The sequence below is a fragment of the Physeter macrocephalus genome, chromosome 2 (genome assembly GCF_002837175.3).
Source record: "Physeter macrocephalus isolate SW-GA chromosome 2, ASM283717v5, whole genome shotgun sequence".
Taxonomy (NCBI): Eukaryota; Metazoa; Chordata; class Mammalia; order Artiodactyla; family Physeteridae; genus Physeter; species Physeter macrocephalus.
The window spans coordinates 12,096,478-12,124,144 of NC_041215.1; the positions used below are offsets into that span (position 1 = coordinate 12,096,478).

General features: G+C 48.4%; 1 protein-coding gene across 3 annotated transcripts; it reads left to right on the plus strand.

The window, feature by feature from the left end:
• The first annotated feature begins 5,341 nt into the window (after nt 1–5,341).
• Nucleotides 5,342–26,192, plus strand: SH3BP5L (SH3 binding domain protein 5 like). 3 transcript variants are annotated; one of them, XM_007118870.4, is made up of 7 exons: nt 5,342–5,447; nt 6,148–6,761; nt 11,771–11,833; nt 12,003–12,131; nt 13,625–13,786; nt 15,255–15,428; nt 15,992–26,192. In XM_007118870.4, the coding sequence occupies exons 2-7, from the start codon at nt 6,579–6,581 to the stop codon at nt 16,436–16,438; spliced, it is 1,158 nt and encodes a 385-aa protein (XP_007118932.1). In that variant the 5' UTR covers nt 5,342–5,447; nt 6,148–6,578; the 3' UTR covers nt 16,439–26,192. The 3 variants fall into 3 exon arrangements, with proteins under 3 accessions (XP_007118932.1, XP_007118931.1, XP_007118933.1); XM_007118869.4 differs by lacking the exon at nt 5,342–5,447 and adding an exon at nt 5,603–5,698; XM_007118871.4 differs by lacking the exon at nt 5,342–5,447 and adding an exon at nt 5,621–5,688.
• Nucleotides 26,193–27,667: the final 1,475 nt, after the last annotated feature.

Below are 27,667 nucleotides of genomic sequence, written 5' to 3' on the forward strand. Positions count from 1 at the left end.
CAGTTAGCCACTAAGAATGATGCTCTCAGTGTAGACACATTTGATGAAGTGGTGGCCTTCAATAATTGCTTCTGTTCTTCGTGTTCACATTTTTTTATCTTGAAAAACCCCAAAGGCTTGTCTTTTAATGCAGGGTGCTTGGTCTTCATTTGGCAAAGCAGTTTTGAAGGTTTCATGGCTTCGCTGGATAGCCAGCCAGTCGCCACATATTATACAAGGCGGGCTTGGAGAATGTGAATCACCTGTTGCAATGAACCCATAATTTAAGTAGGACTCTTTGTATTTTCTTTTAAATGCAGCTTTTTTTGTTGTTGGCGTCTTACAGTCTTCTGCTGTCCCATCATTGGGTCTTTCCCCCCTTTCAAAGAAGCTCTCCAGCGACATTTGTTTTCTACTCATTTTGGTTAGGGTTAGCTTGTGGGCTTACCCAAACATGACTGAGACAAGTGTACAGTGTGGGAAAGAGGTGCGGATGGAAGTGGTAAATAAAATAATGGGCGGGCCATGAGCGGTCTAAAATGTGTCCAATTCTGACTTAAAGTCTGCCAGCAGATGCAGCTGTACAACTGAAGTACATCAACTCACTTGCCACTATAAAGCCTGCCACCAGATGCAGCTTAATTGTCACTTGCCCCTCACTGATAGGGTTTTGATATGAGTCAGCAAGCAATTGATTTATTATGGTCTCTGTGCAGTCAAACCTCTCTGCTAATGATAATCTGTATTTGCAGCTGCTTCCCAGGGCTAGCATCACTGCCTCAGCTCCATCTCAGATCATCAGGCATTAGATTCTCATAAGGAGCACGCAACTTACATCCCTCACACGTGCAGTTCACAGTAGGGTTCGCAGTCCTATAAAAATCTAATGCTACCGCTGATCTGTAGAAGGCGGAGCTCAGGTGGTAATGCGAGTGATGGGGAGCAGCTGTAAATACAGATGAAACTTCGCTTGCTCACCCGCCACTCACCTCCTGCCATTTGGCCCAGTTCCTAACAGGCACGGACCACTACCGGTCCGTGGCCTGGGGTTTGGGGACCCCTGGGGTAGAGGATGACTGGTTGAGGATAATTCCAAAGCTTTTCAAGCCAGATAAATGGACTAATTAGGATATTTCTGGACTCACTGTTCAATATTGATGTCATGCGTTTAAGTGACATCGGCCAATTCCAGAGGAGTGACTAGGATGGTGATAGATACATCACATAATTGGATGGGTTGAGAATATTTAACCTGGAAAAGAGAAATTTGTACATGATGACTGTACACAAGGTTTGACACACTGTCATGTGAAAGAGGGCTAGATTACAGAACTTTCTTTTGTGTAGCTATGGAGGGAAGAACTCAAACCATGAAGAGAAAATACAGGAAGGTGTATTTTTGTTTCTTATGGGAGTCATTATAGAGGGGAATGATAATTGGAACAGTAATAATGAGTGTAGTGAGAGAAAGTTAGAAGGTCAAGAATAAAGTTATGGGCATATTTGTCAACTTGAAAATATTGGATCCAAATGGTTGTCTTCCCCCACAAATCTACATCAATAAATAACTCCCAACATGGTTCCATAAATATTCAAGATATTTATGGAGGGCCTACTATATGCCAGGTAGTGTTCTAGGCATTGGCGAATACAGCTATGAACTGCCATATGAATTTCCCTAAAATAAGCTCTGGCTGTGTCGTACTCCTCCTCAAAAACTGTCAAAGGTTTGTATTAACCACTAAATGAAGTTTACTCTCATTTTATGATATTAAGTCCCTTTTTCACCTGTTCCAACCTGCCTTTCCAGTCTGTTCTCTCCAACTCTCCACTAAACTGGATCAAGTTATTTAATCTCTAGTTCCTTAATTGTAAAATGGAGGTACAATATACCTCAGTTTGTTGTCATGAGGATCAAATGAATAGATATAAACCGCTCAGAACAGTGCCTGGTACAAGATAAGCACTGCGTAAGTGTTTGCTTTTTTTATTGTCAAATGACATGAGCAAGTCAGGGAAAATAGCTTACTTCTGGAAAACCCAGTAGATTTAACAAGGGTAGAAATAATTCCAGCATTTGAGTAAAGGCTGTCCCTTTTATCAACCTTTATTGGTAGACTCTCTTTCTGGGAGCAGCAAGTATTCAATCAGATTTTTTAAAAAACAGCTTTACTGAGTATAATTGACATACAAAATTTCAGATATTGAAATGTAAAGTTTGAAAACTTCTGACAAACGTATACACAAATCAAATCTTCATAACAATCAAGATAGAAAACACATCCATTACCCACAAGTTTCTGTGTGCCACTTTGTAATCCCTCCTACCACTCCCCTAGGCAACTACTGATCTGCTTTCTATCACTATACACTAGTCACCTAATATGTTTAATGAGCAACTGATGGTGGTATTTATTAAATATTTGACTGATAGTAGGAAAAAAACCATAAGGTAGTTTCCACTGGTAGAAAAAAAACAAACTAAAAAAGGTAGCTTTTAAACATGAAGCTAGGGCTTCCCTGGTGGCGCAGTGGTTGAGAGTCCGCCTGCCGATGCAGGGGACGCGGGTTCGTGCCCCGGTCCGCGAGGATCCCACGTGCCGCGGAGCAGCTGGGCTGCTGGGCCTGCGCGTCCGGGGCCTGCGCGTCACGGACCTGCGCGCCACAACGGGAGAGGACGCAACGGTGAGAAGCCCGCGTACCAAAAAAAAAAAAAGAATAAACGTGAAGATAACAGAGTTTTTGTATGAAGAAATTAAAAGTTACTAATAAAAGAGATGAGTTGTGATACTACCTAGTAATTGGTGATGTTTCATATTTTTATATTTCATTCATTAGTCAACAGGGGTTGTTGGTTGGTTGTTTATTTGTGTCAGGGACTGGAAGGCAGTACACTTGCGGTGGGAAGAACATTGATATTGTGCTGTCCAATATATTAGTCACCAGCCATGTATGGCTATCTTAAATTAAAATTTTAGTTCCTCAGTTGCACTAGCCACATTTTAAGCTCTCAAGCAACCCTCACATGGCTAGTGGCTACCATATTGAACAGTGTGGTTACAGGAATTAGCATCATTGCTCTAAGTTCTATTCTACAGAGCTAATTTAGAAGATTCTTGAGGTATATTATCTACAGGGGAGGTGAGGAAGGTCTAAGCTGAAGCAATGGCAATGAAATGGAGAGGAGGGGTCTCTCTGAGATACTTAATGTGATGCAGAGTGAAGACGGGGATTCATTTAGGATGTCTTCTAGGTTTCTCCTTGGAGTAAATAGGTTGATGATTAGAACCATTCACCAACAAAGTAAACATAGAAGCAGCAGCAGGATTTGGGAAAAGGGGATGAAATCAGATTTGTACGCAATGAGTGAGAGGCAGCCATGGACTGGCCATTGGTCTGAGAAGCTTCTAGATCTCAGAATGTGATCTGTGGGGATTCTGGGTAGAGACAGAGGTCCAAGGAAGGAGCAGTAGCCATGGGTAGGAGTCAGAGCCATGCACTTGGTTGAGGGCTTTCAGAGAAATTAGGTTGCATGAGGTAAGAGGCTAGCTAGCATCAGGGCCTGGGAAGCACTGACATTTAGGGCAGGGTTTTCAAACTGTGAGTGGCTCATGAAATCAACAGAATAGGTCTCCACCAGCATTAAAAATAATAGTATAGCAAATATTAATATGGTTTGCATATTGAGTAAAGATCTTTTCCTGAAATTTTTGTTATGAATATATTTACAGACATATATGTATATACTAGGTTGCAAGGTAAAACATATTTCTGAGTTGTGATTAGTTTGAATATCACCAATTTATAAAATGAGCACCACAGACTATAAGTTACATGCTGCTAGTGCCTGGCATGTAGCAGACACTCAGTAAACACACTGTATGAAGGAATTAACCAACAGGTCAGAGAAGTAAGAGGAAACCCAGGACAAGGGTGACTCAGAAGCTAACCTCTTGCTACCTGAAACATTATCCAAACTCAGCAGAAAAACCGCTGGGGATTATATTACATTCTACACATGATGCGATCACTTTTGCTCTTGGTGAGTCAGAGTTAACCCTGGGGGAGGCCAGTGGAGACATCAGGGAGGCTACTGAACCTCAGGATGTGATCTAGGAGCAGTCTGGGCATTACATGTATTTAAGATGTTTTCCCACCAAATGCAACAGATATGTGACAACTTGAAGCTCATGCCTGCTAAGGAAGGAATGCACAGGGAAAAGAAGCTGTGGGACAAAATATAAGGATAATAGATATTGTAATAGTGCTGAACAGGAAAGGTTTAGAAAATTCAGGTTAGGGTACACAGAAGATGGTAGGTTAAATGGAACCATTACAGTGAAACTCCAGTTTTGCAAAATTAAAGAGACTGGTAGACAATAAGTAGTTTCTGATTTCTGTATGTAATTTTCATGGTTTTTGTACGGCACCTTAATAACAAAAAGGAATGTGATATGTCTGAGGCATCATTATCCATCAGATCTGTCTACTTAGAACTGTTAGGGTCTCGCTGATTCACTGGAGAAAAAGCACTTCTGGAATTAAAAAAATAAAATTTCCAATTTTGTTGAAAAGCATCTTTTAAATCACTTAAAAAATATATTTGGCTCTTCTTTAAAAAACCTTTTTTGTTTTTTTTCCCTGATGTGGTTATCCATGGGGCAAGGGGATGTAGGGAGGGGTTCCAAAGGGAAGAAGGAAAAATTCAGTCCATTTGACTTGTTCACCTCAGAGGAAGTTAGGTCTTTTGCAAAAATAAAACATCCATCCTGAAGCCTTCCCCTTAGGCCTCTCCTGGCGACACTCAGAAGTGATGACTTTAGGTCAGGTCCTTTCATTGATACACAAAGCCAGGTAACAAACTCCTCCTCCTCGCGGGCTTTTGAGCAGGGTGCACGAGAGCACTGAGTTCAGATTAACTAAACTTCTAATCAGTGCTCATGGGGTAATCAGTGACACCACGGCAACTACGTTCAGTGGGACAGGGCCTGGCTCGGGAAGGGGCTGGCGAAGTGCAGCGCTGGGGCCATGGTAGGGACGCCGGCAGGAGAGATTTACCTATCAGAGCTGCCGTTTAGACCCCGTTACTAACTAAGGGCACCGCTGACTTCACTAGAGTGAGGACAGTCGTTTCTGGAAAACTACCCCGTCCCAGCAGCAAACTCCGTTGGCGCCTGCCTCGAACGACGAGGACTGCTACTGCCGGAAGCTCACAAGCCACAAGACTACTTCCGACTTCCTGGGCAAGGCCGGAAGTGGCTTTGAGGTGTAACCAGAACCCAGTGCCGTAAAGTAAGATGGCAGCAATCTCTTTGAGGCGATTGTCCAATCTCCGTTTTATTTCTAGCACTTCCTTACTCACCAGGGATTCTCGACTTCCATTACCCGCCCTAGTTTTTCTCAGCACAACCCTCTCATATTTCAATGTCATTTATCAGTGGTGGAGGATGGGCCGGAGGCAACGTAAGGTGAGCGTCAGCGACGTGAGGCACCATTTTGTACGGAAACCGGAGGCCGGTTGGGGATGAGTGCTGGGGAATCCAGATGTGGCCTGGTTAGCGGGCGAGCGTGAGGGGAGGGGCGAGAGGGCGTTGCTACAGGATGATGTATTTCCGCTTCCTCGCGGCCTTGTTGTACTTGGTTGGACCGGCTTGTTGCGGGAGGGCGGGGGAAGATTGTTCGCAGTGGAGAAGGTCCGCGCAAGGGAAGGTAAACTGAGGTAATGCCGAGAAGAGGGGGGCCTTTGCGTCCGGCCGCGTAGGAGGTCTGGGGCTAGGGTCCTTGGGATTTAGGAAGAGCGGGGTTGGAGTTGGGAGGCTCGGATTGTCCACAGGGTTAGAGAGAGAAGAGGAGGTGGGGTGGGGCTGGGGGTTACAAGGTGATTTGCAAAGCTGGGCGGGGGTGGAATGGGGTGGCCAGAACAGAAGCGGGGAGGGTTGGGGGAGACGGTGGAGAGGATGAGAGTGCGGAGGGAAGTCTGGAAGGCGCTGGTGGGGGAGGGGCTGGGGCCCGAGAGCCGGGAACGCGGGAAAGAAGTTGAGGGGCTTGGTCGGAATGTGGGGGTGTGGGAGGAAGGGAGCGGAGTTCTCCGGAGGCTGAGGGGTTGGAAGGGGCTGGTGGCCGACGTTCAAATGCTGACCATGTACTTGGCCTTTGTTTCCCCTGCAGCTCCCCAGAGACTCTCATCCAGCAGCCTCTGCTAAGGCCCAGCCTTCTCTCTCCAGTTGCCACCACAGCCTGGAGGCGCCTGCCTCCGCCCTCCCGAATGGTGCTCCTCCTCGCAGGCCTCGGCCCAGGATCCAGGCCCCCTTTGCCTCCTGCCTCGGAGCTGTTGCTCCGGGTCTCTTCTGGTGGACTCCCCGTGACGGGGAGGGAAGGACTTTTGCACATACAAGGCTATAGCTCTTGGGACCCCACCGGCAACTTGAATCTCGGCCTCTAACCGAGTGTGAGGTTCTTCCTGTGTCCTCTTTTTCCACCCTTTGAGAAGAGAAACCCTTCTTCTTGCCACCCAGAGCCCAAGAAGCCCCAAGCTGGGGCCCTGGTCCCAGCATGTCAGTCCTTTTTTTTGCATAGGGCTGTGCCCTCTCCCCGTCATCATGGCTGAACTCAGGCAGGTGCCAGGGGGGCGGGAGACCCCACAGGGGGAGCTTCGGCCTGAGGTTGTAGAGGATGAAGTCCCACGGAGCCCAGTTGCAGAGGAGCCTGGAGGAGGTGGAAGCAATAGCAGTGAAGCCAAACTGTCCCCAAGAGAAGAAGAAGAACTGGATCCTAGAATACAGGTGAGAAGACTGAGCTGGGGGAGAGATAGGGAGATTAGATTCCATCTTTTCTGAAGAGCTGTCAGATAAATGAGGGGTTAGACTTACTCTTTTCCCAGTGCACGGGCAGGAAAAGAAAACAAGTTTGTCAACAGATCACTGCAATGTAGTGTGACAAGTGCGAAAAGAGTTGTGTATGGTGTGAGTACAGAGAAAGGCCCGGCCTGAGTGCCTGGGGTGTGTTGCTGAAGGCTTCACTGATGAAGTGAAGTGACAAATTGGCAGTAGATGCAGGAAGCACACTTTAGGTCAGTAGAGAGTAGAACTGTTGTTTCTTTTCCAAATAAGCAAAGGGGCTATTGGCTCAGAGATGCAGCATGAGTGGGATGTGAGAGAAGATGGCTTTGAGATCGGGAGGCAGTTTTGAATCTTTTCCTCTCTCCCGCTTTCTCATCAGTGCCTCCCAGGGACATTCGTATTTGTGAGAGGTGAGACCTTTCATGTCTTATAAAGGTGGCCTCAGGCTTAGGCCTGTAAGGAAATCTGATGTGTTCAGAACGTTGTATCAGTTGTGGTCAGTCCTTAATAATACAGATTTCTGGCTCTGAGGTTGATGGGTCAGTCAAATGAATGGAAGAGCTGATTTGTTGCCTTGGAGCATTTACAGGCTACTTGGTAGAAGGGCAGAACTTTGTGAAGGAGACCTCAGAGCAGTGGGGGAGGAGGACAGGCACCATGTGTAGTAGATGCTTGGCCAGATGAGGCTGGATCTCTGTGTTTCTGGGCAGTGGCAGGGAAGGGCTTCCTGGAGAAGCTGTTTGGACAGGTGAGGGCCAGGGTGCTCCTGTGTGTTTCGGGCCTGAGTCTGCCGTTTGGTATGGTAGCATCTCCAGGATTCTGATGTGGAGGTGACTCACACCTCTGTAGGTGAGCAAGAGCATCTGGGGCTCTCATTCCTGGGCTTCTCTGTCAACAAACCTTTATTAGATTACTTCAGTGAGCCACGGAGATTTCAAAGCTGGTCCTAGCATCTTTCCTGCTCTCTCTTGGTGGGGTTTACCAGGATGTGTGTGGAGAAACCGTGCCTGTGCTTATAGTGGAGCAGTAATGAGCCATTTGTTTACTGACATGAATCAGTAATTTATTTCTGCTGTGTTTCATGGGCACTGTATTGAGAACAGCTCAATTTCTCCTGCTAGTTCTATATAGATTTGTTGTCCACTGAGGAAACAAGTTGTGAAAAAAGCATTGGGCTGAGATTCAAGCAGCCTCTGGCCGGATGATCTGTGATTTTCATATAAGTTATGTCACCTTTCCAAGCCTCAGTTTCTTCATCTGTAAAGTGAAGGGTTGGTCTAGCTGATGTGCTCAACTCATTTCTGCTCTGCTCTGACATAGTGCTATGATTCTTTTCTTTCACAAACTCTTTTGCCTGTCTTTGATGAAAGTTCATAGGTTGTGCTTTGGGAAAGAGACCTCTGTCTGTTTGTCAGGGAGGAGGGCCTGATTGACGTCCTTCATACACTCCTCTGCAACATTCCTTGCCCCCCTCCAGAGGAGAATCCACCGCAGTTTCTTTGCTCAGTCGCTCCTGTGTATTTTTCCATTGCCTACACAGGCAAAGGTGGTAGTATGAAAAGGCAGCTTTCATGTTGTGCTGTCCAGTAAAGTAGCCACTAGTTGCTTGTGGGTACTTAAATCAATTAGGAATAAATAAAAATTAAAAATGCAGTTCCATAGGTGCTGTTGGCAGTTGCAGATGTAGAACATTTCCATCATCATAGACAGTTCTGTTGTATGAGCTCTGTGAGGGTTGGAGAATACCAAGCAGAAGATTCACCTCGCCTTCAGTGAGCTGGCAGTGTTCCGGGAGCAAGAGGGGCAGGTGGACCTTAGTCTCTCTTGCTAAACTGGGAGGCACGTTGTGGAATGTCGTGGGCTACGTAGTGAGGCAAGGTCATGTTGTAGAGGCCTCACTCGCTGATGAAGCTGGGCCAGTGCTCTAACCTCAGCAGGCATTCAGCATCTTCCTGCCATGTGGGAGAGGCAGCTTGGTGTGAGGGGTACCTTTCGTGGAGGAGGCCGGTGGCATGCAGATCTTCTGGGTTTGGGCTCTTCTGGATGAGAAAGACATTGGGGTATGTGTCTTTTGAGTTTCTTTTTAGTATTGACAGTGTACAAGATCATGTTATCCTGATACTATATTTCAGCACTTTGAATGGATCAGTGCATTCAGTCCATCAGAGCCTACCAGGGAACTTTAAAAGCACCCATTCCTGAGCTGTGCCCAGATATGTGAATTCTCCTTCTGGGTGGGGTGAGAAGTGCTTCTCATTGTGGCCTGTGAGAGTCCACTGATCCAAGGCTATCCCAAAGGTGGAGACCCTATTCAGGTATTTTCTCAACTACCAGAAATGGTCCCTTAGGGCAAGGCTTTTTCTGATGTGGGGAGTGGGGATTCTTGGCAGGCAGGCAGCTTGTGCCTCCTTGTCTGGTGGGATCCTTCTGGAAGTTGGAGGGAAGCCAGGTAGAGGCCAGCTCTAGGCCTGCATGGAGTGTGCTGCCCCCCAGGGAAGTCCACTGGATGTGTCTCTGTGTCTTGACCTCAGCATACTTCTCTGAGACCTCCAGGCTGGTCCTCAGCTTTCTGAGAGAGACAGAGTCCCAGTGGCAGGAAGGAATAAAGGAGGTTTGTACTAGGATGGGCCTGGGTCTCCTCTCCTATGACTTTTCTCAGCCCCCTTTGTGATGGCACATTCTTTCCTCAGGTAAGTAGATGTGTTCACTCACCTGCTCCTCTTTAGAGTGACTTTGCAATCTCTGGGTCGTCCGACGTGTCGGTTTAGCTTTCTCCGGGCAGTCATTTTTACCTTATTTCTGAGTCTTTGAGTTATGTATCACCCTGGCCCTGCTGACTGACTGTGGGCTTGAGTGTTTTTCTTTTTAATTGAGATATAGTTGATTTATAATATTATGTAAGTTTCAGGTATACAACATAGTGATTCACAGTTTATGAGATTATACTCCATTTTGGGCTTGAGTGTTTTAAAGGCTTGCACAAGTTGGGCAGGAGCATCTGTAGCCCGAGCGCCCGTGCCTTTGACTCAGTGGCCTGGCATCCTGGGAGTGCGCCCAGTGTGCTCTGGGGAGGTTGCCCTCCCTGCTGGCTGCAGGCTCACTGATGGATGATGTACGCTGACTCAGACTTCATCCTCCTTGAATTCCATTTCAGCTGGGTGCCAGGAGTCCCCTGGTGGAGCAGGGCCAATGGAATGTGTTGCTAACGGCCCAAAACAGAGCCCTGGCTGCTTGTTGGCTTCCTGCTCTGCTTTGCCCTGGGTCTGCCTCAGCCGGGCTGCCCCCATCCCCCACCCCCTTGCCCACCTTGCCCTCCAGCCTGCTCTGCTCCCCAGTCTCTTTGTCCTGCTAGAAAGAGCTTTGTGACTCCGCGGGGCAGACCTCAGAGTCAACAGGAGGCCTTTTTTTAAATTGCTCGAGGTGTTTCGTGTATATGAGTTTCTGTATAGAAAGACATGCCTGCTTCTGTGGGCCAATAGCCAGAGCCTTTCACATTCCTGGATTTATTATATGTTTCTTTCCTTGTGTTCTACCTTATACTGTAATTAGAGCACATAACTTGGTTTCTTAGATTCTTACTTGCTGACTCAAATTTTTTAGGGTTTGAGATGGGGTATAGAAATAGAAGGACTAAAGGGGGATCACACACTGGGTTGTTGGAAGGGCCAAATGAGGTGTGAGAGCAGTGATGGCAGTGTCGCTCACTACCAAGTGCAGGTTGTGTCTGGGCCATGGGCAGCAAGCAGACACCATGCCGGCGACTGCTGGCCTGTCCAGGGGCTGCAGGGCTCCTGGAGGAGGATCCTGTAGCCGAGCATCAGGCATCTCTCTGGGTATTGCTCCTCCTCAGGAGTGTCACTGGCTCACTGGACCCCAGGAACTTGACCAAGGGGAGGGAAGGATACTCAAGGCCAGCACCCTCCCTGCTCCCTGCCACTGAAAGGCCTGGGTGGCTTGCTTCTCTTGCCAGCCCTGGGACCAGTGAGGTGTTCAAGCCAGCGTGTCTGGTGACTTCTTCCTGAACCTCTTCCTCCCTCCCTCCCTCCCTCCCACAGGATCTACCTGGGGTCCTGTCAACACTGCCCAAGCAGGCCTAGAGGCCTCTTGAACCATGCATTCTTCTCTAATCTTGACCTTAATCGAAGCCCTAATGATTTTGCATTCTGTATTTCCCTGGGATCTGCCCTCTCCTCTCCCACCTGGAGAACTACAGACAGCCTCCACTTTTGTCTCCCTGGCCCCTCCAAGCTTTCCCTACATTGCCCATCTCTGCCTTCCTAAACCACCAGGTGGCATTAGTCTCTGAGGGGTTCCCCCTGCCACTGGGAGAAGTCCTAGTATCCTGTCCCTGTGCCCCAGCCTCTCTGGCTTCTCACCCAATAATCTGCCTTCCCTGGGCACCTGCTCTCCTTTTGATTCCCAGCCACTACCATGCCCACTCCTCACACCACTGAGGGCCTGTTGCTTACTTATTGGGCCGGAGCTGCCACCTCTTTGTGTTCTGAATTCTCAGGTCTCATGGTGCTGAACTGTGATAAGTGTGTAGTAAAAGTATGCTGAGTGAGTGGCCCAGGGTCTTTGTCCTCTCTGGGATAGAGACCGTTAGCTCTGAAGGAGACTCCTCCTGGCTGGAGTACGAGGAGGAGGTGGTGCAGTCTGATGGAGAGAGCACAGGCTTGTTGCCACTTTGCTGTGTGCATAGGAGTTTTCCATACTCTGAACCTCAATGTTCTCATCTTTAAAATGGGGGTTTAGAGGTGGAATTGTGAGGATTACAGGAGGCTATATATTATTTTGTCTCTGACAGGAGGCATTTGACAGTGACCTCCTGCTCCATTTCTTCACTTCCCTGGTTGGCTGGGCTTTCCCTCTGTGTACTCTGCTCCTGCCCTGCGTGGTTCATGTGAGGCTGCTTACTTCTACTGCTCTAACTTTCTGCCCCTCTCTGGCAGGAGGAGCTGGAGCATCTGAACCAGGCCAGCGAGGAGATCAACCAGGTGGAGCTGCAGCTGGATGTGAGTGTTGCTCCTTTTCCTCACACTCCTGGGCTGTTTCCAAAGGTGTTTTCATCATTTTCCCTCCTCTTTGAGTACAGTGGCAGGGAAAGAGGCATGTATGGAAGACAAGAGGGGCTGGGGCCCACACGCATGCCCCCCTCTGCCCATATCCCTATCCTTTTGCCAGGAGGCCAGGACCACCTACCGGAGGATCCTGCAGGAGTCAGCAAGGAAGCTCAACACGCAGGGCTCCCACTTGGGGAGCTGCATCGAGAAGGCCCGGCCCTACTATGAGGCTCGGCGGCTGGCTAAGGAGGTAGGACCCACATTCTGGGGTAGGAGGCCACATGCAGAGCCTGGCCCTGTACTCTTCTATCTCTGTATGGGGTGTGAGATAGATCACCGTTCTTTTCCTCTTCTGTTCCCCTTGGTTCATGTCTCTCTTTTCTTTGTTTGCTCCTCCACTCCTTTACCCATTTCCTTCTTTTTAAATTTTTCTTTACACAAATAATGTGGGCTCACTGTTGGAAGACTGTAATTGTAACCTGTAACTATAAAACAAGGTAGGAGAAGAAAACCGATATTTCCCCAAATCCAACCACGTGCATGTTTCATGATTTTTGTACCTGGGATTTGTTTAGTCAAGTATGGTAAGGTGACAGACACAGAGACAGCTGCCTTCAAAGAAGAATTTATTACTTACAGTTTCTAGGAGAAAAGGACCTGCCACAATCATGCAGGGCTACATGGGGAAGTACCTGAGTGGGTGAGGAGACAGAAAATGTGAGGGGAAAGCTTGGCTTAGAGCTTTTATTGTAGAGCATTTATTGTGGTTTTCATGGGAAGGAATGGGTAGGGCAGGGTAGGCAACTTTGAGCCAATTTAAGATTGGCTAGTTTGAATAATTGAGGCAGGTTCTGGGCTATAGGGGTGGTCTCTAGTTTTCTGGTACCTGGCCCTTCAGTGATTTAGGGCAGGGGAAATACTGGCTTGCTGTGTGATAGATGGCCTTCGGATTGGTTGACTTGCATATGAAAAGTGTGCTCACATTCCTAGGAGTGTGTCTCTAGGAATTAGCCAGCCCTAGGAGAGCCAGCAAGGCCTTTAAGATATCAAAGCATCATAAAACATAGAAAATAAAAGACGTGATTAATATAGCACAAATAATTCCTTAAATTTTTTTTGTATATATTCTGCCAATATGGGATCACATATGTACAATTTTTATTCCTTTATTATATTAGGACATGGTTCCATGTCAAGAAATACCCATATATGCCATTATTTTTAAGGGCTTCTTAATATTTCTTTATGTTAGATGTACTATTATTCGTTTAACCAGTTCTCTGTAACTGAAAACTTAGGTTTGTTTCCAGTTTTTTGTTTGGTAAATATGGTTGTGATGCTATCTCCAAGCACTTGTCTGGTTATTTCATTCAGATTACCTGCTGGACTGGAGTTGATGGTCTCAACCATCAACTAACCACCTTCCAACTAAAGGTTGTGGATTTTTCTTTGTTCTCCCTAGGGCAAAAGGCCAGCAGCCTTTGAGAGTGCTGGATTTTACACACTCACCCTCCACTGGCAGTATCCTTCTTTTTCTACATATATTTCTTCTCTGAGATATATCCTTGCAACATATTCTTCATAGAATTTTACTTTCTCAGCATTTATTCTTAGTGCAGTTTGGGAAGTGAAGCCACCATTGCAGTGGGCCTTCCTCCTTCTCTTGTCCTTGCGCAGGGCGGGTCTCCATGGGCAACCAGGGGTCCTTTGAGGCCCCCTATCCTGATGGCCCTTTCCCCCCAGGCCCAGCAGGAGACACAGAAGGCAGCACTGCGGTATGAGCGGGCTGTGAGCATGCACAACGCTGCCCGGGAGATGGTGTTTGTGGCTGAGCAGGGCGTCATGGCTGACAAGAACCGGCTGGACCCCACGTGGCAGGAGATGCTCAACCACGCCACCTGCAAGGTGAGCCAGGCAGTGCCAGTAGGTCCCTCCTGCCAGTTCCTGTACTTCCTTTCCTTTCCCTGCATCCTGTCACCTTCCTTAATCGTTTCTCTCCTCCACTCCAGACTTCCCTCCGTTTTGATTCTGTTTCAGGCAAAATCTGGTCCTTGCTCTCTGCCCTGTTTGGCCTCCAGTGTGTCCCATATACACTTCCTTCTGACTTAGAATGTCTTTCTGGGCTCTTCTTGAACCTTTGCCTCCAGATGTGGGACTAACCCAAATAGTTCATTCCTGCTGATTGCTCTGGATTCAACACTCTTTTGTTATGTTTAGCTGTGACCCCTTGCTTCTATTTGCTGAATGTTCTCCCTTTCTTGCTTTTGAGCTCTGCCAGTGTACCTTGGTTTTTGAAGTACAATTTGTATATTATTTCCAAGCTACTCTATGGCTGCTGGGGAGCAGGAGGATCCCTGGCATCAGCTCTAGTCTGCCACCTTCACCTTGTAAAGGGCAAGTGTCTTAGTCTATTAGGGCTGTTACAATAAAATAACAGACTGGGTGGTTTAAACAACAGATGTTTATTTTTCACAGTTCTGGAGGCTAGGAAGTTCAAGATCAAGGCATATAGGCAGATTTGGTGTCTGCAGCGGGCCTGCTTCCTGGTTCCCAGATGGCCAGCTGTCTTTTCACTGTGTTCTCACATGGCCAAAGGGGCTAGGGAGCTCTCCAAGGCCTCTTTTATAAGGAAACTAATTCCATTTGTGAGAGCTCCCCCCTCTTGACCTAATCATCTCTCAGAGGGCCCACCTTCAGGGTTAGGATTTCAACATAAGAATTTAGGGGGGACAGAAACATTTAGTCTGTAGCAGTGTCAGCTCCTGAGGAGTAGTCATGTCTTGAGGTTCTTTGTGTGCTCCTTAGTCCAGGCCCATGGTCTCACGCAGAGCAGGAGCTCCACTTCCGCTCTGGAACTCACACAGAGGAGAGCATGATACCGAGGGAGGGGTTGTTGAAACTGTTGTAGGCGGGGTCAGCCCCTTGGTCCTGGTAGATGAGGTGCCTGGAGCCCTTGCCTGCTACCTGCTCAGGCACAGAAACCTGGAGAACTCAGTGCAGAGCTGTGGCTCCCCACAGTGAGGCTCCTCCCTTCCCCCAGCCCTAGCCCCCAGCACTGAGGGCTCCCTGAGGACCATGGCTGTGGCAGATGTGCTCACAGGTGGACATTCCCTACATGGCTCGCAAGTGGTCCAGAGGGCCCCAGCACCTCTTGGTAGCAACGAAGCTGAGAGGCAGGTGGTACAGGTAACAATAGGCAGGTACAAAGACTCACTGTTCTCTTTTGTGTCTTGGGAGCTCAGTGCTCTCTCCAGGCTCTGCAGTGGGGGATCTCCCCCAGGGTAACATTTGGAGTGGCAGCCTGAGCAGGCTATAGGGTCAGGAGGGTGGGACCGAGTTCAGTGATGTGTGCCCTCCATCCCACCTGGGCCAGGTGAATGAGGCCGAGGAGGAGCGGCTTCGTGGTGAGCGGGAACACCAGCGGGTGACACGGCTGTGCCAGCAGGCTGAGGCTCGGGTTCAGGCCCTGCAGAAGACCCTCCGGCGGGCCATTGGCAAGAGCCGCCCCTACTTCGAGCTCAAGGCCCAGTTCAGCCAGATCCTGGAGGTAGCTGAGTGGGAGAGGGGGAGGGGGAGTGGACAGAGGATGGGGGAGGGGGCAGGCATAGAAAGGGAGGGCAGGTAGAGGGGACACCAGTCTGCTTTTCTGGGCCATCCACCAGGCCAGTGCGGTGGAACAGGTGTGCTCAGAATGAACCCGCAGGAGTGGGAGGTGGGGTTAGGGAGTGAGTGCTGGCAGAGAAGGGAGGTAAAGGAGAAAAGGTGAGAATTGGGGGAAACCAGGGAGAATGGGGCAAAGGAATCGGCCAGATAGGGAAAGGGAACAATGGGGAGAGGAGGAAGAGCGGGTGGGAATGAAGACCTGGGAGGAAGGCCCTGGACGGTCAGGCAGGAGCAGGGAAGGTTGCTGGGGAAGGGGGACCCCAGGAGGAGGAGTGGAGAGGGGCTGGGTGGAGCACTGCAGATTAGTGGTTGGTGGGGAGCAGAGCCGAGGGCCTGGGAGAGGAGACCCCAGCACAGAATGCTGAGTGGGCCTGACCGGACTTGGCAGCTCCAGGGGCCTCGGATAGTTGCCCAGAGGGTCACCTGACTCTGACCCTCCCTCTGCAGGAGCACAAGGCCAAGGTGACAGAGCTGGAGCAGCAGGTAGCCCAGGCCAAGACCCGCTACTCAGTCGCCCTGCGCAACCTGGAGCAGATCAGCGAGCAGATTCATGCGCGGCGCCGCGGCCAGCTCCCTCACCCCCCGGGCCAGCTGCGCTCTTCCCCAGTGGGGGCCGAGGCCGGGCCTGATGGTGGCGAGGATGGGGACAGCGGGATCATCGAGGGGGCCGAGGGCGGGGGGCTGGAGGAGGGTGTCAGCCTGGGGCCTGGCCCTGCCCCCGACACGGACACGCTGAGCCTGCTGAGCCTGCGCACTGTGGCTTCAGACCTGCAGAAGTGCGACTCCGTGGAGCACCTGCGGGGCCTCTCGGACCACACCAGTCTGGATGGCCAGGAGCTGGGTCCCCGGAGTGGGGGTCGTAGCGGCCGCCACCAGCGCAGTATCAGCCTGTAGCCCTGTGCTCAGGGTGGCTGGTGCAGTCTTACCACCACTGGCCCATGGAGGGCCCCGCAGGCTCCTAGCTCCCTCTCCTCGGGTCCTCGCTTCCCCCAGAGAGGTCAGGTTGGCTGTGTCTTGAGTCTGTCCTGTCTTTCTCACCCTGCTCTGCCCCCCACAGGTGGCAGCTCTCTTTGCCTTACCCTTTCAGAAGGCTTGTCTTTGGCTCTCACATCTCCCTTCCGCCTGCTGGCCCCTCACAGTCTGATACCGTTTGCTGCCCTCTTTTTGACTTCTTCCATCTGTCTGGTTTTTCCCCTCAGGGAAATTTGTCTAGAAGGCACAGGGACGCCATCAGAGAAGGTGGGCTCTGGACCTGGGTCCTGGCATCTTGGCCCCCCCAAGCTTGAGTGAATGGACGGGTGCCCCTCCCACCTACCCATCTCCCGAGTGGTCCCGAGTGGCAGGGATGCTGCTGAGCCCTCCTAGCAGCCCAGTGCCCAGTCCTCTGTCCCAGCCTGCCTGTGTGTAACATGTAAGATGCACTGTGGGACTGTGTGCCTCTGGAAGACACCACCCATCCCTTTAGTGCTCCCTCCTCATGACCTAAGCCACTTTGCTCTGCGTGCCTCAAAGCAGGACTTGAGGGATACTGGTGTCAGGGAAGGTGAAACCCAATCTCATCGTTGACAAAGGGGGCACCACCAACTCCAAACAGACTCCCCCCATGTGTGTGGTGTTTCCCCAGCTTGGCTGGGTCCTTAACATTGCCAAGGTGCTAGTGAGTCCATGTTGGGGGATGGAGATGTAGTGAGGTCCTGATGGCTGAAGCCCTTGCCATTCCTGCTGCGGAGTTAGGTTTATTTACTTTTTCTGGGTAGAGGATGCTGAACCAAATCTCAGCATCCTCCTGCAGGGTAGAGTTGGGGAATTTGGTGCTCAATTGCTCTCCCTCGCTCTTCCCCAAACCAAACAATAACTAGTCCACGATCCCTTGGGGGATGCTCAGGTTTGGCTGCAGAGCCTCCACTGATATGGGGAAGGTTTGGCCTGGGGTGAGGGAACCCGCCCTCCATAGGGAGCTGCTTCAGGTGTCTGGTGGTACTCCTGTGCTGCGTGGGGCGGGGGAAAGGTAGGGAAGCCACACTGGATCTAGGTGCCTTGGGAGCACCAATCCTCCTGTCCCACCCCAGGAGGGCTGAGAGCTGGACTCTGGGCAGGAGAACTGGTGCCTAGGCCTGTGTGCTGCTGCCGATGACTGGGGGAGGAGCAGGCCTTCGAATAGAAGGTGTCTCCCTGTCCCAGGGTTGAGGCAGTTTGGTCATGATGAGAACCGCCAGGTTTGAGGTGGCCATGGGGGGAGGGAAGAAGGGGGAGGATGTGGGCGTGCGTGCGTGCATGCATGTGCCTGTGTGTATGGGGGAAAAGGGTCTGCCCCTGATTTTATTTAAATAAAATAGTTTATGTAACGGTAATGTTTATTGTCCCTTTCAGGGAGGGAACAGGAGAAAGGGGTGAGGATGGAGAGTGGGGAGGAACAGGGTGAAGCGGGATGCTCTTTTGATGGGGTAGTCAGAGGAGGTCTCTTGGGAGGTGAAGGATGAGATGGATCAAACCCAGGCAATGAGAGGAGGGAAGGCTTATGGCCACAGGGCTGGGGTGAATGCGCACCAAGTCGGTGGTGCCCTGCAACCCCCTACCCTTCCAGCTTACCAGCCGAGGAGGGCTCTGCAGGGTGGAGTGGATGTTGTCAACCACTGGTGGTGCAGACAAGATGATGGTGCCGATCCTGGATGTGAGCATGAAGAAAGGGGAGGGACAAGTAGCGTTATACAGGATGCCCAGTTAAACTTGAATTTCAGATAGATGATGTTTTTGGCCCCTGCAGTGTTAAGGACATACTTAATACTAAGTTGTTTGTCATCTAACTGAAATTAAAATTTAACGTAGGTAAAAGGTGACTGCCAAGTCAGGGCTTGACCTGTTGGTGGGTCAGGAGGGGTTTGAGTACATTTGGACCCACTGCCTGTGAAACATCTGGTAGAATCAGGTTGGGGAAGAGACGAGAACTTCAGGAGCTGAGGAAGTGGAGTGTGAAGGCTCTCGACCAAACCTCACCAGGGGTGCCACCTACATTTATAGCCAGGTGAGGAGGGAGTCAGCTAAGGGATGGAGAAGGTGCTGCTGGGGAGGAGGAGGGGGAGACCCACTGGAAACCTGGTGGGAAAAGGGTGTCCTGAAGACCTTTAAGGGGCAAGGTGAAGGCCAGGAGTTGAAGGGTCAGGAGGGCAGAAGAGTGACCCTGGTGACCTCAGGTGGTAGATGGGCCATTAGGAGGCACTGTGTACCCTTTGACAAGACTGTCCAGGTGTGAGACTGCCTTTCCTGACTTGGCTTATTAATTGAGAAATAAGCAAAGTGTGATAAGACAGATGGGTGCCAAAATACTTCCTTTATCACTGGAAAAGCTGCTGTGACTGTATGTGTGGCCTGTGTCCTTGGGCAAGTGGGCTTTCTGAGATGATTCCCCAGGGTCATACTTCCCTACCCAGTCTGTGGCAGTGTGGAACCTGTAAGGCTCCTGGTGCAAAGGAACCCTAGAAAAGAAGGGCAGGCTGTGCCCACCCAGTTTCTCCATGCAGAATCACCTACCAGAAAAGGCAATAGTGGAGAGAGAACAGGAGAGTTGGCGCTAATGGCTAACCATGGCAAATGTGCCCCCTAGCCCTATCGTAACAATAGTGGATTGCACTCACCCAGTGTGTCTCACGTTCCAGACATATGCATCGATCCATTTAGTACCCGTAACAATATTGTGGGGTAGGTAGCACCACAGTTGCTTTTTTCCAGGTGAGAATACAGGCATAGTAGGGGTGCCCAGTCTGCCCTTAGCCTTGTAGGAGGTAATGGAGGCAGTTGGACTCTAGAGTCTAAACTCTTCAGCCCTTGAGTGAAGCCCCTCACAGGAGCTAGAGGTGAGAAAGTAGAGGGAGTGTGTGTAGTCAGCTCTTAGGAAGTTTTACTGGGAAGGGGAGCTGAGAAATAACAGGATGGTCAAGGAATTTTAAAGTAAGCAAGAGATGGTCAAGTTATGGGGGATGTGGAGTCTCTTCTCCCTCTCTTCTCCCCATGTCATATGTCCTAGTAGTAATGACTTCTTTTGAGCTGTGTCCCCCTCAAGTGAGCAGCTGGGCCTCAGTCTCCCTGGCACCCAGCTCACGCCCAGCACCTAATAGATGCTCAGAAAACGTGCTTTTGCATCTCCCTTCTCCCTGCCCGGATCCAATTCTATACCAGATTATAGGTGGTCCCTGACATATGATAGTTTGACTTGATTTTTTGACTTTACAATGATGAGAAAGCAGTACACATTCGGTAGAAACCGTACTTCACATTTTGAATTTTGATCTTTTCCTTGGCTAGTGATATGAGGTACAATACTGTCTCACGATGCTGAGCGGCGACAGCAAGCTGTCGCCACACGATCATGAGGGTAAACGACTGATGCACTTAGAACCATTCTATACTCATACAGCCATTCTGTTTTTCAGTTTCAGTACAGTATTCAATAAACTATGTGAGATATTCAACACTTTATTATAAAATAGGCTTTGTGTTAGATGTTTTTGCCCAACAGTAGGTTAATGTAAGCGTTCTGAGCACATTTAAGGTAGTTTAGGGGAAGCTACGATGTTCAGTAGGTTAGGTGTATTAAGTGCATTTAAAAATAAATATTTATTTATTTGGACGCGCCGGGTCTTAGTTGTGGCACATGGGATCTTTAGTTGGGGCATGCGAACTCTTAGTTGCAGCATGTGGGATCTAGTTCTGTGACCAGGGATTGAACCCAGGCCCCCTGCATTGGGAGCACGGAGTCTTAGCCACTGGACCACCGGGGAAGTCCCCTAAGTGCATTTTTGACTTACGTTATTTTCAACTTAACGATGGGTTTGTCAGGATGTACCCCCATTGTAAATCTAGGAAGATCTGTACTTTGTTAGTACTGCAGTTAGGAGATAAGATCTGTATCCACGGCCCTAGGAACTCCATGTCTCCAAGTGGGGAGTTCCCAAATTTCTCTATGCTTCAATTTTATGACCTGTATGATGAGAAAATCTAGATGTGCTTAGCACAGTGCCAGGTTGATAGCCACAATGATGCATGTTAGCGGTTCTCTGAAGCTTCAGAATGCAGTGAAATTCATGAAAGGAGGCCTCATCCCATCTTGTGCTAAACAAGGAGGCTCTTTATAAAGACCCCACTGAGGGCTGGGTTTCCCTCTTTGGATATGATTTTGGAAGTCTTCCTTACTCTGCCTTGTGCATGGAGGGGAGATGGGCTTCTAGTGCTGTCATGGTCCTACTCTGTCGGCAGGGGGCAGCAACCACCAGAAAGCAGGCGAAGTGAGATCTGGGTCTCCAGCTCTGTGGGCATTAACTGTGTTAGTCCTGCAGGACTGTGAGGTTCACCTCTTGGACACTGGGCAGCAGGGCCTGGAGCATGGTGGGGTGCGGGTTAAGGTCCATACTCCAGAGTTTAACCCTGTCTGTCCCCACACAGACAGGGGCCTCTTGCCTCCCTGCATGTCACTGGAACCATCAGCTGTGTGAAAGCTGGGCCAGGTCTACTGGGGCTGGTGTCATTTGAGACCAGATGTTCTGTGCCTGTGGTGTGCCCTGTCTCTTCAGAGCTCACCTTCTTTATTGTCCTCGCTAGTGTCCTATCCCTTTCCCTTCCTCACCCTCCTTCCATATTCCCCTCTTGGGAAATCCCATTGGCTTCTCCCTACCACCACTCCTGAGCCCCAGACTACCACCCTGTGCCATAGCCTGAACGAAGGACACCAGGGGACCATTTCACTGGCTGGCGAAAGTATGTGTGGTTTATTAAGAAATATTTACCAGGATCTTTCAGATTGCAAAACGCAGTGGTAGGGCTTACTAGGAACACCAGAAAATATAATACCGTGGGTGGAACATCCAGGTAAGGAACACGGGGGTGCACATAGCTAATAGGTGATGCAGGGCAGTTAAAAAAATAAATAACTAAAGAGGGATGCAATCAAGAGGGCTCTGGGAGGTTATCTGAGCTGGGGATACTCTCTGAAGCTCTGAACCAGCCCCTGGCCTTAGGCTAGAGAGGTGGTAGCAGGAATCCCAGTTCCTCCCCTGCCCCCGCCCCCTGTGACCACCACCTCCAAGTTCTCCTGTCCCCATGCTTCACTCTTCTGAAATCTGGCATGAGCTCTTCTAGCCAAAGCCTGTGTCTGCCCCATCTTGGTGTTCTCAGGGGCTGGCATATGGCACTCTCCACCAAACATCTGCCCACAGACTTGCTTTCACTTGTGCTACTCTTGGCACAAGTTTCCCCCCTGCTTAACCTGTTAGACTTCTGCCTGTGGCTTGAGGCCCAGCTCATGTGGAATTTTGACCAAAGGCCTTTCTGGTTCCCCAGCTCTCCAGCCAGGTCTGAATTAATCCCACCACCCAAGTTCCCCAAGGCTCATTTGACTTATTGTGGGGCTGGCCCAATGTCACCCCTGGGGTCTTCCCTGACTCCATCTTACTCAACACCTAACATGGTACAATAGACATTGTGACTATATGTTACTTAATACAGTGTCTATATGTCATGTATGGTCTAAAGTGGGACACTTGAGGGAATTCCCTGGTGGTCCAGTGGTTAGGACTCCGAGCTTCCACTGCAGGGGGTATAGGTTTGATCCTTGGTTGGAGAACTAAGATGTTGCAAGCTGCGCGGCCAAAAAAAAAAACGTGGTACACTTGAGTGTGAAAGGGGACAGATGTTACTCAGGACTGAAACGCACTGACCACACTATCCAGAGGGCTGTCATTGACCTGCCTCTGCCACAAGGGGGTTGTGTGCACATTGGATGAGTCACTCAGCTCCTCTGGGCTTTGGTATTCCAGTCTGCAAGAAGTGGGGCTGAACTGGGTAGATAACCTCTGAATGTTATCTAAAACACTAAAATTATATGGCCAGTGGAGGAGTTTGGGGCCTGTCGGGTGTTTTGGTGGAGAATGTGAGATAGTGGATGTGTTTGGGGTCAGAGCATGAGAACACCTAGGGTTGATTAGGGCCCAGCCCAGAGGCAGTGGAGGGCTGCTGGACATTACTGCTTTGGGCATGAGGTGATGACTGTCCACTGCGGTCCAGGAATTTGGAATGCTGGGCCGTGGTTTCTCCCTCCTGATGGCAGGCAGGTGGTGGTCACAACACAGCAGGGATATACCAGCTTATTCATCAGCATAGCTGGGAAGAGGTGGTGGCAAAATGAGTTTCTTTCCCATTTAGGACAGAGGAACATTTTGATCTAGGCTGGAATGAAGATCAGGGCCATGGAGTTTGACAAAAGAAGACAAACCCTTCCTTAGTTGCTGCTTCATCTCACATGCCTTGTGTGCCACCATGTTCCTTTTCCCCCTCTCCTTATGATTTCCATGATAACATGCAGAAGGGAAGGGTACTCTCCACATTCAACAGGAGGGAATTTCAGTCATGCCTTCTCCAGAGGTGATGCAGGAATTCTTACAAGTGTTGGGGGGACTGGGGGAGGAGTGAGGGAATAGTGGAAGCTCCTGGCATGAAGGGCTTCCTGGCAGGAGTCTCTTAGGGCCTGCTGCTATTTAGGGGAGAATGAGAGGCCCTCACTTAACATCACCTCTCTCTCCTCCTTCTAACCTCAGTGTTGTCACTGTGGTTTCAGCCTCCCACTCTCCTCGGAGAGAGAGGCCAGGAGCCCACCTGCCCCTGCACCCCAGGGTGGGAGTGTGAATTCCCACTCTCCTCCCATTTGGCCTTCCTCCAGCTGATCCTTACCCAACCTCTGTTTCCATGTTGGACAGGATTTCCAAGGCCTCGAATCACAAGCTATTGCTTCTCTCTCAAACAGTTGCACTTAGCAGAGGGACTGTGGCTACCCAGTAGGAAGGGACCTGTCAATAACAAGTCATGAGGCCTTAGAGAGAGGAAAGCTATGTCTTCACAGAACCAACAAAAACCAAACTCAAGGTTAAAAAATGAAAAAAAAAATGCAGCCAGGTATTTAGTTAACCAGCCGTCTTAGGTATACTGTTCATTTTTGCTCTGAATTGAATTATTTTTTTAAATCTATTTTAAAGACACATCCAGAAAGAATGTGACAGGCAAAAAGGCAGAATCTGAAAGACAGGAAAATTTATCTGGACACATACTTGGAAAGGGATAAGAGGAAACACCGCAACTAGAGAAACCACAGGAATTGGAGAAAGTGAAAGAAGTGGAGTAGAAGAGAGGAAGAGAGATGTGAAGATAGCTGTGTGCACTCAGCTGGGGCAGGGACCACAAGGATAAGAAGAGGAAATCACCCCCAGGTGTCTGAGCTAGTAGCAAAGATGGTGCTCAGGGGTGCCTGGACACTAATTGAGCCAAGTCAGATTTATAGCCCTCCCTTATCTTGACCTGTCTTAAGGTTCGTAGGGGTGGGACCATTCCTGGCGCTGCCTACCTTCTGTAGCCATCTGCTGGCCAGAGGTTTATGGCTCTGATGTCAGGGAAATTACTGATAAATCTTGTCTTAGACATGCACCTCCCTCCATTGGCTCCAACAGTATTTGATATCCAGTAATAGAAAACCAGATCTTGTGAGTTGTTAAAAAGCAAAATTGAACTGAGTGAATTTTGAAGACCTTATTCAATGATTCATGAATCAGGCATCATCCCATCTAGCAGATGGAAAGGAGCTCCAAGGAGCTGTACAAATGAAAGACTTTTATAGGCAGAAGGGAGCAGGAGCAAGGAAGACATATTAGCAAAAAATGGACTCGTTGTGGCAAGGTCACCTTCCATTAGGGGCTGCAGAGATCTATCAGGCGGACTACTTCACTAGTGCTGACCAGGTAATTCCTGGTTGGTTTAAAAGTCCATTCCTGGGAGAGGCCAAAACTACTTTAAGTTCTTGGGGTTTAGCATAAGTGACTATATTTTGGGCCTGTTGTCTTGCTTTTAATAGAGTGAATTCAAGACATAGGCAGGGCCCATGGAAGACATAGGGGAGAGGGGTTGCCATCCTAGGAAATTCTTGAGTTCTTTCTTGGAAGTAGCTATCCTATTACCAGGTAGCAGAGGACTAAGGGGAATGTGCCTTAGGACATGCCCAAGGACCTCTTGGCAGCTCTGCACCATTAATTCTGTGAGGATATGTGTGCCTGGAACCCAGCCAAAGCTGAACAAGCCTCTCTAATCAAAATATTGTTGTTTTCTTAAGGACTTGTGGGTTCTGAGAATTGTGTGCTTCTTTGTGGGACATACTCTTTCAGTTATGAGCATGAAAATCTCAGTGCAATGAGGACAGAAGAAATATTTGCTTCTCACCCATCCTTCATCTTAAACATGGCTCAATAGGGAAGCATCGCCCAGAGAATCTGGCCCAGAGAAGATTCTTCTAGAACCCTGGTTCCTAAAGTATATTCTTCAGACCAGCAACATAAACATCACCTGAAACTTGTTATACATGCACATTCTCAGGCCCCACCACCTTACACTAACCCCACCACTCCAGAGGTACTGGATCAGAAATTCTGGGGTGGCACCAAGGACCTGCTTAACAGCCCTTCAGGTGATTCTGATGCTCACTGGAGTCTGAGAATAGGCAGATATAGAGGATGTGGGAAGTGCATAGGGGGCGCCTAAGACTTGCACTTCATTCACTTTTTATTTGCCAAAGTGAGTTACTTGGCCTAACTTCAAAGGAGTTGGAAGTGCAACTTGCAATGTGCCCTGGAAGAGGGAGTTCTGGGTATTTTAGGCCGTAGATAGTGTTAAATAACGAAAATTAAACCGAGTGAATTTTCAAGATCTAATTGTCTTTATTGAACGAGTCATAAATCAGGCATCATCTCATCTAGCAAGGAGAAAGGAGCTCCAAGATTGGAAGAACTAATATTGTTAAAATGGCCATACTACCTAAAGCAATCTACAACTTTAATGCGAGCCCTATCAAATTACCCGTGACATTTTTCACAGAACTAGAACAAATAATCCTAAAATTTACATATAACCATAAAAGACCCAGAATTGCCAAAGCAATCCTAAAGAAAAAGAACAAAGCAGGAAGCATAACCCTCTGAGACTCCAGACAATACTACAAAGCTACAGTAATCAAAACAGTGTGGTATTGGCACAAAAACAGACATATGGAACAGTGGAACAGAATAGAGAGCCCAGAAGTAAACCTGCACATCTATGGACAATTAATCTTTGACAAAGAAAGCAAGAATATGCAATGGAGAAAAAACAGTCTCTTCAGCAAGTGGTGTTGGGAAAGCTGGACAGCGACATGTAAATCAATGAAGTTAGAACACACCCTCTCACCATACTCAAAAATAAACTCAAAATGGGTTAAAGACTTAAATATAAGACATGACACCATAAAACTCCCAGAAGAGAACATAGGCAAAACATTCTCTGACATAAATCGTAGCAATGTTTTCTTAGGTCAGTCTAAGAAAACTTTATCGCTACTTCCAAGGCGATAGAAATAAAAGCAAAAATAAACAAATGGGGGGCTTCCCTGGTGGCGCAGTGGTTGAGAGTCCGCCTGCCGATGCAGGGGATACGGGTTCGTGCCCCAGTCCGGGAGGATCCCACGTGCCGCAGAGCGGCTGGGCCTGTGGGCCATGGCCGCTGAGCCTGCGCGTCCAGAGCCTGTGCTCCACAACGGGAGGGGCCACAGCAGTGAGAGGCCCGCGTACAGCAAAAAAAAAAAATAAAATAACATAAATAAACAAATGGAATGTAATAAAACATAAGCTTTTGCATAGCAAAGGAAACCATAAACAAAAGGAAAAGACAACCTACAGGCTGGGAGAAAATATTTGCAAACAGTGAGACTGGCAAGGGCTTAATTTCCAAAATATACAAACACCTCACATAACTCAATAACAAAAAAAAAACCAAACAACCCAATCAAAAAATGGGCAGAACACCTAAACAGACATTTCTCCAAGAAGACATACAGATGGCCAATAGGCACATGAAAAGATGTTCAACATCACTAATTATTAGAGAAATGCAAATCAAAACTACGATGAGATACCACCTCACACCAGTCAAAATGGCCGTCATTAAAAAGTCTACAAATAATAAATGCTGGAGAGGGTGTGGAGTAAAGGGAATCCTCCTACATGTTGGTGGGAATGTGAATTGGTGCAGCCACTTTGGAAAACAGTATGAGGTTCCTCAAAAAACTAAAAATAGAGTTGCCATATCATCCAGCAATCCCACTCCTGGGCATATACCCAGACAAAACTATAATTCAAAAAGATACATGCACCACTATGTTCATAGCAACTGTATTTACAATAGCCAAGACATGGAAACAACCTAAGTGTCCGTTGACAGATGAATGGATGAAGAAACACACACACACACACACACACACACACACACACACACACACACACACAATGGAATACTACTCAGCCATAAAAAAGAATGAAATAATGCCATTTGCAGCAACCTAGAGATTATCATACTAAGTGAAGTAAGTCAGAAAAAGAAAGACAAATACCATATATCACTTATGTGTGGAATCATGACACAAATGAACTTATCTACAAAGCAGAAACAGACTCATAGAGAACAGAACAGACTTGTGGTTGCCAAGAGGGAGGGGGTTGGGGAAGGGATGGATTGGGAGTTTTGGATTAGCAGATGCAAACTATTATATATATATTATATATAATATATATATGATAAATATATATATAATTGAATCACTTTGCCGTATGCCAGAAACTAACACATTGTAAATCAACTATACTTCAATGAAATATATTTTTTAAAACATTACAAAATTTAAAAAGAATGGAGCTCCAAGGAGCTGTACAAAATGGAAAGCTTTTATAGACAGAAAGGGGAAGTGATAAGGAAAGAGCAGATTACATCTTCCTTTTGGAGATGGAAAGGGTCTGTGTGGCAGATCGCCTCATTTGTGCTGATCAGAAAATTCCAAATTGACTGGTTAAGACTACATTCCTGGGGAAGGTTGAAACTGCAATTAGGTTAGGTATTAAGCCATGGTTTGGTGATGTGGGCTTAGCAAAAGTGACTCCATTTTAGGCCTTTTTTTTTTTTAACTGTAGGAAAAAACAGTAGCCATGAACATTATCAGGGGAGGTGGCATTAGCTTGGATTTGCTCTTTCTATTTTCATAATGCATTTCTGAAAAATAGGGCCTTTGGAGCA

Coding starts and splice junctions, on each gene's coding strand:
- SH3BP5L (XM_007118870.4), top strand. CDS start 6,579: ATGGCTGAACTCAGGCAGGTGCCAGGGGGGCGGGAGACCCCACAGGGG. Junction 12,132..13,624: donor CTCGGCGGCTGGCTAAGGAG/GTAGGACCCACA, acceptor CTTTCCCCCCAG/GCCCAGCAGGAGACACAGAA. Junction 15,429..15,991: donor AGTTCAGCCAGATCCTGGAG/GTAGCTGAGTGG, acceptor CTCCCTCTGCAG/GAGCACAAGGCCAAGGTGAC.